Source organism: Echiichthys vipera (assembly GCF_963691815.1).
Source record: "Echiichthys vipera genome assembly, chromosome: 3".
In the NCBI taxonomy this organism is placed as follows: Eukaryota; Metazoa; Chordata; class Actinopteri; order Perciformes; family Trachinidae; genus Echiichthys; species Echiichthys vipera.
This window is the reverse complement of record NC_139828.1, coordinates 25,518,445-25,529,536: the sequence shown is the minus strand read 5'-3', so window position 1 is coordinate 25,529,536 and position 11,092 is coordinate 25,518,445. Positions and strand designations below refer to the sequence as shown.

At 41.6% G+C, this 11,092-nt stretch overlaps 1 protein-coding gene across 1 annotated transcript; it reads right to left on the bottom strand.

Moving 5' to 3' along the window:
- Positions 1-5,082: 5,082 nt before the first annotated feature.
- LOC310966796 (sodium-dependent phosphate transport protein 2B-like) lies at positions 5,083-11,092 on the bottom strand (the record flags this gene model as incomplete). Its single annotated transcript, XM_083940714.1, has 12 exons — positions 5,083-5,622; positions 7,613-7,737; positions 7,827-7,943; positions 8,230-8,397; positions 8,924-9,035; positions 9,328-9,423; positions 9,515-9,710; positions 9,823-9,934; positions 10,324-10,467; positions 10,612-10,740; positions 10,829-10,954; positions 11,047-11,092. 12 exons carry the CDS (start codon positions 11,090-11,092, stop codon positions 5,083-5,085), a joined length of 1,911 nt encoding a protein of 636 aa, XP_083796840.1.

The window sequence follows — 11,092 nt, the reverse complement described above, 5'->3', positions numbered from 1 at the left end:
TCTGATTCGGTCAAGGATCCAACTTTTACACCAACACAGTGGAGCTATCATGCCTCAATAAAATGCATTATTAATTAAACCTGTGATTTGCCTGCTACGATGTATCAAAATGTTGGCGATGGAAAAAGCCTCTGGTTTACATCATAGACTGTATAACAATGTACGTAGCCTCTCCGTCGGGGTCCGTTTTCTCAACTTGATCCAATTGTACTCGCCTCTTGGAGTCAGACTTTGACTCCTCCTCATTTCCTCTTACCAAAAAAAGGCATTGATATGACGTTGGGGGGAGTGGGAGTCAATGTTGAGATTGTTTTGGGGGACTGGGAGGGAACGGGAGTCATTTTTAAAATTTTGTGACGGGTACAGGATTTTTTTAGAGGGTAGAGACTGACATGGCTCTCTGTGTCTCTAGCGTAGATTGCATCAGCTCTGGGAGTGAAGTGCAGGCAGCATTTATGATTTCAACTGATATTCATCACAGTACCATGCTCATAGACTGTAAAACACCGACCCTCAAGGCCCGAATCCTCCCGGTGCTCCAGATTAGCATCAGGTGTCTGTGCCATTGATAGTAGGCTCATGGTAACACCACCACACAAATGACTGCTGTGGGGAGGAGAAGTGAGGGCCAGCAGCTGGCTGTCACTCAAAAGGGCCGCACCCCTAATTATTCATTAACTTTAACCTCCATTAAAATAAAAACTAGCCTGGTACAAAAAATTTCACCCCCCTCAGTGTTGTCATGGAGATATGACATAAACATACAGACTAGAATGTTTTTTTGTACCTTAAATAGGTTTAATTATGCTATGAAAACATGGGGGTCAATGAGAAACTGCACTATAGGAGAGAGCAGCCCTACTTCACGTCAAAGACCGCACCCCTCTCCGGTGAAAACAAGGGAGAATACCTAGAGGTGCTAATACAAAAAACAGGAGTGAATACTCAGTTTATAAAAACAAATTTGATTATATTTGAGGAAATACATTACAGTCTATGGGAAATACAAGTTATATTTCCATATTTATTGAAAGAATGATTGCAGAAATGCGACAGAATGATGTCAAAAAGATGCAGTGAGTGTGTGTGTAAGAGAGAGAAAGACAGCACACACAAAGCCTTGGCTGTTTGTTTTGTTTCACAGAGCTAAACTAAAAGGACAGTATATTACCAACAGAGAACGGGATCGTTGTCATAGGCCTGCATTACCTGGTGATTCAATGAAGTAGGAATAAATGTGTGGGTATGTCACCTCTGGACACTGAGTGGGCTTGTTTACCTACTTCTTCTCTGGTAAACTGGATAAACATTCACCAACTCTTTGATTGTATCCATGTAACGCCGATCATCGCTCGGCAACAACATAGAGCTGTCTGCCTGACTAACGGTGCCTTTGCAGGAGGTTTCCAGGCCGATGAGCGTAAAACAGGCAAAATCAGGACAGATTACGGCAGGATTTGTATTGACTGCCATTCAAAGCCGACAGTTTGTTTTAAACCAAATGGGGACGTGGCCTCAGGTGTTGCTCTCTTCTATTGTGCAAACTACTTCTAGTGGCCACTCTGAGAACTGCAGTTTTTGGCACTTCCATATTGGATCAACCAGAAAGTCACTGTGGTGGGGGCTTGGTTTACATACATACTTTTCCTCTAGACCCCTGCAAAAACTTTGAAGATGAAGATCGGATTGAGCCCAACAACAGTCTCCGTACATCCTCACTTGACAGTTGGCTGCTGTGGACCTTTTCCCGTCAGCAGCCAGTAATTCCATACTAGCCTGCCTCCCGCTGTAAAACCATCAGTGTTACTGTAAATAATCAGTTTAAGTTGGCCTCCCAACAGACTGGTGGCAATGTGGCTGTTAATGTCTCTCTGACCCTCTTATTTGGTTTCTTGCATCTGTTTTAATGGGAGAAGTTATACCTATATCATCCTTATTGGTTTATGAGGTTTAGGGAGGTCACGTTATTCTAGCAGAGCTCCACATAACTTCAACCCGAGCAGAGATCTGATCAGACAGAATAAATGGGGACTGTGTGGGTGCACAGAGCCTTTATTATGTGGTCATATATCTAGTTTATTGTCCCCCAGTATGCATTGGGGAGCAGTTAATTATTGGAGTGTTTCCTTTGCCTGGGTCCAGACCTTTGAATCTGTCTAATCCACAGAGTTGACTGATTTGTCTGGCGTCATGACCTGAAACAAATATTTTTCGACTGAAAAGACAATCGAGCAAGTTAATGCTAATGCTACTCTGTGTCATCAATGACACTTTGACACCTTGGGTCTTCTTATTTGCTCAGCATGCTAACTCCTCCAATCTCAGATCTAGTAGTAGACTTAGTTCTTCCTCTGCTTTATTTCATAGTAAGTTTATTGTGATTTGAAGTAGTCCAGGAAAGTTATTACTGTCATTGGTAGATCCTTTGAGTTACCATGGGGATATTTAAATTAGTTGATAGTACAATTGACTTTGAATGTTGAGTGTAGGAACAGATATCTTGCAGGCCATGAGATAAATGTTTCTCTTAATACTAGAGTTTTTTTAAAAAAATTAATTCTTTCTTCTTTTTTGTGAGTGATGTTTTTGTATTTACCCAAGTCCATAATAATAATAACTAATATTAATGGTCACTTTATTATTCCTACAAGGGAAAATTCAATTTTTTATTTATTATTATTATTCATGTTACACACAGGCCCGGAATACACACACATGCACAAACAGGACCCATATACAAGCAATTAATGGAGAGATGTCAGAGCGAGGGGGCTGCCAATGGATCGGTGCCCCGAGCAGTCATTCATTCGTTCATTGTCCTGCTCGACAGCACCTCGCCAGTACCCAGGCCACCAGTCCGCACTCCATTCTTGGTTCATACAGGGACTCAAAACCAGCAACCCTACAATTCCTAGCCGAGTCCCCTGTGGACTGAGCTATTGCCGCCCTAAATAATAATAATAATTATTATAATAATAACCTTACTTACACATTTTATAAAGAGTTGAGCATGTGGAAATAACCAAGTATCTAATTCATGTTATTGCCAAAGAATGGACTTTGCTATGTACAATAATCTTCACATATAATTGTGTTCAGTAATGCTGGAATAAGATGTAAAGGTCAGCTAAACTATGCTGTCCACACAGATCCTTTGGTCTGTATCAGTTTTCAGTGCACATCCAACTTGTGTGTAGAAAAGGCTGCTCAGATTGGGTATCAGGGAAAACATTTTCTCCAGAACATTTCCTCCATGGTCGGCCCGCGGAGGACAAAGCCAAGTCAGCTGAACTTAGGCCTGATATCTTTATGAAAATCCTGAGCCATTTGTTGTAAAATGCTGACAGCTTTAGTGGATGAAGGATTATGATAAATGAGGAAATGGGGTGCATACTTATTTTCATATTCATAATGGACAACTAAAACTAAACACCTCTTAAACCAGGGATTACATTATTTGCTCTACAACATTTATATTACCATTCTACCATTCTCCCTCTTTAACTTTTGAGTTGTGTAACTATCTAACGTGTTTGTGTTCGAGATAGAAATATAGCAAAATTCATGAGAACTGAAAATAAACTGGGTTACAGTTCTGCAGCATCTAACACTTTATTAACAGACAAACATTTTTCATACGGGCTATTGTGGATTATAACTCACAGCTCACTCAGCTTCAGTTGGTCTTCAAATGTTGCTCATCAGCACTTTGTTGTTTTAACAATGCGCTCACTGAATAATCACACTGTTTTATTGCTATGTGGCAAACACACACACTGCTTGTAAAAGCTGGCAAATGGGCGAATATAACAACTAACTATTCAGATATTATAAATGTGTTGAATTCTCAAAAGTGTTTTTACTGTGAATCATCTAATAAATTGCTCATATAGCACGGGAACATGGGGAAACACGCAATCAAAGCTACAGTAAGGGCTACAGTGGAAACTCACAACTTACACAACTGTCCACTGCCCTTATAAAAGATGTCAATTGACTCTGTGGGATTATTAACTAATAAATAAAACAATAAAATTTGCTGATCAGAGCATAAAGTCGTGTGATGTTCTTGGACCTCATAAATACATGAAGGGCAGTGCCCAGGTACAGCAGCGTAGGTGGTGGTGTGGGAGGAGCAGACACTTTAATTGGACCCACAAGGTCGGATGACAACAGTACATGTAGGTTAACTGGTATACCTTTTGAGACACATGCATGTAGTATTTCAAATGTATGGACTAGTCATTCCTTTCCACTTGAAAACATTGTCTTCAAACATTTTATCCACATTTAAAAAAAAAAAAAGCTTACCAAAATGGAACCAAGAGCTACCTGGATAACATTGCTCTAATTATACAGAAGCTAGACTTTGCCCGTTGTTCCAGTTTGATGTCACAAACGTACTGTTCAAAGGCAAATCAGATATGAAAGCAGTAATCTTATTTTCTTCAGAAAGTCATTTTCTCTTAACACAGGGAATTCCGCGAATTGTCCGATCCATTACTTTTGTGAAACAGATGTACAGCCAGAAATATCTGCGTTGAAAGGTTGAATAAGATCATAAAAAATGACATACCAGTAACCTATAAATAACTTTGACTTCACACCAAGCCTGCGTTAATCAGTCGATGTACTGGATGAAAACAAGTGACAACACTGCATTTTAAAAATAGGAATTTCTTTAATTTACAAATATTATAGAGTCTTAAATACTGAAGGATAACAAATATTTTTCAATGCTACGTTAAACATTTGATATTTAAACGTTCAAAGATCTCGCACACATACCATAAAAATATAAACATAAGTCATAACATTCAGAACCACCCATAGTTAAGTCATATTAGATAGTGAGTCTGAAAAATAAATTGAAAACATCATAAACATAAACATCACATGCCCAGAAACAGCAAGTTCATGTCCAACACTTCGTCTCAAGCATGATGGTGATGACAGTGTTTACTACAGTGCTTCGTATATATAATACAACAAAGGGGAATCATCAACACAACCTGAGGGGGGTGTTACAAATACATTATTGCATTGAGTATCGCCTATAGTTACAAATTTAACTTAATAATATTAAAGAGGTGTTCCTCTGACAGCCTCCGTTTTGTCCTCATCTCTTGACATGGCGTGATTATCGTACATCTCCAGACTCTTTCTGCTGTTTCTCCTCATCTTCTCCTCCTCGTCATTGTTTTTGCAGCATTTGCAGCAGCAGCAGCAGCGCTTGCCACAGAAACCAAGGACAGAGGTCACCAAAGTGTCCCAGGGCTCCATGGAGTGTAGGGGTCGTGGCAAAAATTCCCAGTTGCGGAGGAACTTGGGCAGGAAGCGGGGGCAACGAGACTGCATCACGTTGACAATGATCACAAAGAGAACCAACGCAATGATGGGCACGCCAACTCCGACCAGGACTTGCCAGCCAGCCAGCGACAGGCCGAATACAGACAGAGGGAAAACTAAGAAGCAAAGGAAGAGGTAGAGGGCGGCAAACCAGCGGTATTCAGCCGTATGGTTTCCCAGGCCTCTGGCCAGCCTGATGGGCAACCGTGTGAAAGGGATCGGATACCACAGTAAGATACCCATGATGTTGAAGAAGAAATGGCAAAGTGCAATCTAGAAGAAAAAAACCCACAAATGACAGTCAAACAAAGCTATCACTGAAAGATCTCATAGAAAAATATAAATCATGCTTTGAATCAAAATCTAACATCAGCGTGATAACATGGTCGGAATTATAATGCTAGCATGTTAGCAGATATAGAGCAGACCGGCATCGCATCATAGAAACGCATGTCACTTATGGAGAGAAATGGGAAAATGCAGAAAAGCTGTTGTGTAGTGGGTTAACAGATACTTCACACTGGGGTATGAGGCTCATAAGATACGTCGATATTCACCGTCAGTGTGGTAAATGCTGGTGCCAGTTACTGCTCTGACATTAGCTAACGTTAGCTTGAGTGCAGTACAGTCATGAAGTAGCATCAGACTGTCGTCTCCGACTACATCTCAGCCTAGCCTTGATCAAACAGTTGGCTATTAACAGGTTGGTTATTTACTGACAACACTAAGCCTAATGATACCTGTTGATTTTTTCAAATATGTATAGATGTCCAAATTAGAAATATCCAGGCCACTGTGTTGGGCCGATGACAGGGATCAAGTTTTGGAGACAGGAATTAATGAGCTTTTCCAGTCGTCGCCTCGCCTCCACCCCCCGCTCTCGGAGCTCCAAGATGGTTGTAGCAGAATACATGAAATATTCCAGGATCAATATTTTTTTTATTGGTTGATGTGTTGAATCTTACCCAGATACAATAGTACTATTTTCTGATTGGCTATCGTGTAGCCTTTTTCTCTTTCTTATTTTGATTGGCTGGTAAGTGGCAGCTCGACTGAACCCCAGGGGAGACACGCTTGATTTCTGCCGGTTCCATAGAGAGCGCAGCGGTACTGCACTGCAGCTGGAGACATTTTGGGCTCTGCTGCATATTATAAACTGTTTTCCCTTGTGAGAAATACAATGTGTAGCAGCAATGCATATCCAAAGACCGAAATTGACCTACAGTACTTGGTTGGGGTAAGACTGAAGGGACATGATGTCAATCAACCTAAATTTATTAAGATATCATGAACGCTCAGGTTAAGTTCAGGTTGCAAAAATATTATGAGGCATGTCCATAAAACAAAGTGTTTGTTTAACAAAAAATACATGCATAAAAGCACACATCAAATTACTAATTAGCTGTAAACACAAAGCTGAAGCTGATTGGAATGTGATTTGGTTTTGATGATGGTGCAAGGTCACAATACATTGTATTGTATAATTTTGTAGCAAGGCTAACACATTATCTGAGGTATCTTTACAGTTGACTTTTTGCATTGCACTTTGCATATATTTAAAAGTCACAGGGTTATGATTATGATTATTGTTCAGTTTGGGCCAAAGTGGTAGCCTCCATTGTATTTTACTCGCAGATCAGTCTGGTAACTTGTAGAAAAAATTTGGAGAAGGTTGCCAAAGCGACCGAGTCAATCAGCATTGGTTTTGAGTCGGATCGAAGTGTGACGCAACGAGAAGCGACTGTCTAGTGTAAACAACATGGAGACTTCCGCGGATGAGATCGAGCAAGCAAGCTGCTTGCTAACGTGTTTTTCTCTTGGATCCTTCTGTTGGAATATGGACCTTTTAACCGTAGATTTACATTACACAAACGGTGAATATCCTTTACCAACATGTTGTTTACTTTCTGAGATTTGCCTCGACGCTCTGTTAATACGTCATACGCTTGGTTGATCGGATTGGTTGATTTGGCTTGTCTGTTAAGTGAGTCATGCACATGAGGCTATTTTTAGCTGTCACATAATGCATAATGATTTATCCAATCAGCAACCAGTATTTCTGCCCCTTCCCAAAAGATCTCCAAGCGAGAGTTTCCAGATGGATATACTGAGCAAATGCAAATTATATAAATCAATCCATCTGGCGGGGTCAGGTTACCAAAGTGGTAGACAAACCACAAAAAAAACAATATTGCCTCCATAGACCCATGCTGCTGGCATGGCTAAAACAGGTATACAAGGGACACGTTCTATTGTCTCTCACCTGAAGGGAGTAGGATAGTCTATCTCCAGGGCTAGCCATAGCAGCAAGTATAGCAGTGGTTGTTGTACCAATATTTGACCCCAGTGTCAGAGGATAAGCTCTCTCGAGGCTAATGACACCAATACCTGGTGAAACAAATTGACGAGATATTATTCATGGTGTAGTTACATTTAAAGAAAAATATAGCCAAATCATTATGTAAATGACGACTTACCAACAAGAGGAGTTATAGCTGAGGTGAACACGGAGCTGCTCTGAACAATGAAGGTCATCCCTGCTCCCACAAAAATTGCAATGTAGCCAGTAACCCAAGCGAAGGGGAAGGGGAAGTCTGTAGTCGAACAGAAACACAGGGAGTGAGCAATAAACCTGATGAAGTGGGCACAGTGTGACTGAGCACACTACCTCCTCAGCAAATGAGGAGTTTTATCACAACACTATTTGTGTCTGAGCTTTCTCCGTCACACAGCAGGATTGATGTACCTGGAGGGGAGCCAGAAGCAACAGTGGATGCTGTACCTGCGTTGCTCATCAAGCACCACAATGGAAGGCTGATGTGCTGACTATCCAACAGGTTGAAGAGAGTGTGTCGCTTTTTTCTTTCTTTGTTTTTTTACCTGTGTTGAGGATCTTTTTGATGACCACAGCCACCTGTCCCTTCAGCATGGAGTTGAGCAGCTTGACGATGAGGATGAGGCAGGTGCAGAGGATGAGCAAAGACAGAGCCAGGAGAATGAGGCCCACTGCCAGATCCGGCAAATTAACATTGACGAAGATGTGTTTGCCTGCAACGGACAGTCAAAGAGATGATTGGCATTTAAGTGTCCACTCTAGGCTTGCATTATGTGACAGCTAAAAATAGCCTCATGTGCATGACTCACTTAAGAGCACACCTCTCTATGCCAAATGGAGCTGATAAAAACACCTTTTTTATGGAAAAAAACATCTTGTAATTTGACAAAAGACCAGCTTCTGACATCATCAAAGGGAAAAATGAGCACTTTTGCTGTTTCTCAAACCAAGCACAAACACATTTATTTAAATTGGGGACGGATTTCATGTGGCACTCAGGTGCTTCAACAAGGCAGCATGAATAGACGTATTGAGCAGGTATACGGGTCAAGGGAGGGTATTAGCTGAGTCACCATAAAGACTCAAAGGTAGTCATTGTCTGGACATAAGAGGGTCTGGATGAAGGAGGTGGTTGTGTCTCATATATCTCCAAGCTTCAGTGGATCAGATGGTCCTAATTGCTTTGTAAATGTTCTGTTTTTTTCTTGGGAGGGTATTCACTGATGAAGGCACGCTTACATTTCTCTTGGTAATCGGTCCAAGACGAATTCAACTGGGTCCAGGTCAGGTTTCCGTCCTCCCAGCAGACAGCACCAGCAGGGCAGATCTCTACTGTTGCATTCCAGAAAGTCTGAAGGCAAAAACAGCTTTAAATGCAAAGGCAGCAATAATTAAGAAGCCAATGCAGCCATGATAATCTTTAAATCATCATACTTAAGATTCCGCCTTTTATAAAATAACACCTTCAATGCATGATCTAAGAACACGATCATTGTGGTAACAATACAAGAAGGACAATATCAATCATTAACAGGAACAAACACAGGTAACCATAGCTTTACCATATGTTTTTACTGCTACTGTGTTATGTTAAGTGTGTGGCAAACTAATAATTTATGATGCAGCTCTTGTTGATTTCTTACCGTGTTGGTCTCTTTTTTGCACCATATTTTGATCAGACTCTTGTTTCTGGCTGCTGGGTCTCCAGTGGCAATGCCCGTAATGACAGATTTGTCCAGCTGAGAAAACACAAATTTAATCACATTTTTAGAAAAGTGTTTTATGTTAACGCTCCATATTTCTTGATGATTTCAATACCCCTGACTCTACCTGGATGATGGAGTCGGTGAGAGGGTCCGTGATGACGTTGAGCAGGTCGGGGGCGTTCTCCCCGCCCTGGATATTGAAGGAATCGATTATGACTTCTGTGAGTTTGTACAGAACGCCGGTGGCAACTTCCAGGGGCAGAAGAACTAGCACAGACAGCCAGTTGAAGAAGTCGTGGACCGTAGCGCCAGCGAAGGCTCTGGAAGTGAATGAAAATGCTCTTGAACATGTACTAAACACTGTTTCTGCTGTTTTTATTTTACTGCTGCACGTTCATTGTCATATCTGTCTTATTTCACCCTCTTATTTACCTGCGGAACTCATTTCGGTCTCCCGCCTGCATCATAGCCACAATAGTGTTCGTGACAGATGTTCCAATGTTGGCGCCCATAATAATTGGCACGGCACTCTTGACATCCAGCACTGAAGAATAGAAGTGGCATTACAGTCATGCTTATAAAACAGAAAAAAAAAATGTTACCTCGCTGTCTGACAGCCTTTTCTAACAGGGGACTAAAGCTGTTATCTGTGTTCTCTTCAAAGCCGCCAGAGTCCTTTGTCATTTTATTGTGCAGAACACGGGAGTTGCAGGTCTATGGCAGTTTGTTTGTGTTAATCTGTGACTTTGGTGAATGCTAGCTGCTAGTGTAGACTATGTCCCATAGCAACCGCCTCAGTATGTGCAGGCAGCCAGCCCAGGAGGACATGTTTTTTTGTGAACAACATTATTAGTTAATAAAAATCATTTAAATTTGAATGTGTCTATAACTTTAAAGTTGACAAACGCAGGTGTGCGTGTGTGTACTACGTACAACTAGAGGACACCATGCTGACCACAATAGAGGAGGAGGTGCTGGAGCTCTGCACCAGTACTGTGACTAACACCCCGATCACCAGCCCAGCCACAGGGTTGGACAATATAACATTGTCCTGGAAGATGTCACCAGCAGCTTTGCCTGTACACACACACAAATACACACAAACACTCTCATGTTAAAAACACAGTATGTTACATAATCAGCAATTTGTTGGACCTTGGCATTACCAAGTAAATAAAACCATATGTGCAGCGATGTGTGGTGATTATTCTGTGAATTAACCTCCGACTAGCTGGAAAGCAGAGCTGAGAACATCCAGTGAGCAGATAAACAGGTAGAGAAGTCCGAGCAGCAAAACGGCCTTCACAAGACCAGTTAGCACTCTCATAATCTTTCCTTTTGTATCCAGTTCTGAGAGGAAAAAAAATACAAAGTACTGAATCAGAGTCAGGCTTTGTAAAGGTGTCCACACTGTGCAGAGAATGGCGAGCTGCCTCACCTGACCACTTGATCCCAGTATCTTTGAGCTCTGGGAGATCCCAGGGATTGTCTGGAGCCTCATTCACCAAGTCCACAGTGGAGTAAGCCGGCAGGATGGCCACATCTTTAGTTGGAGTGTTGTCATCTGATGATGGGCAGGCAGAAGAGATGTTTGAATAAGGGGGCAACGGCACAGTTTGAGCAGGTTTTTAAAGTATCCAAGAGAAAATGACATACCTAGAGCTGGGGAGGAATCAGTCCCCACTTGTGGTCTGGGAGCCAT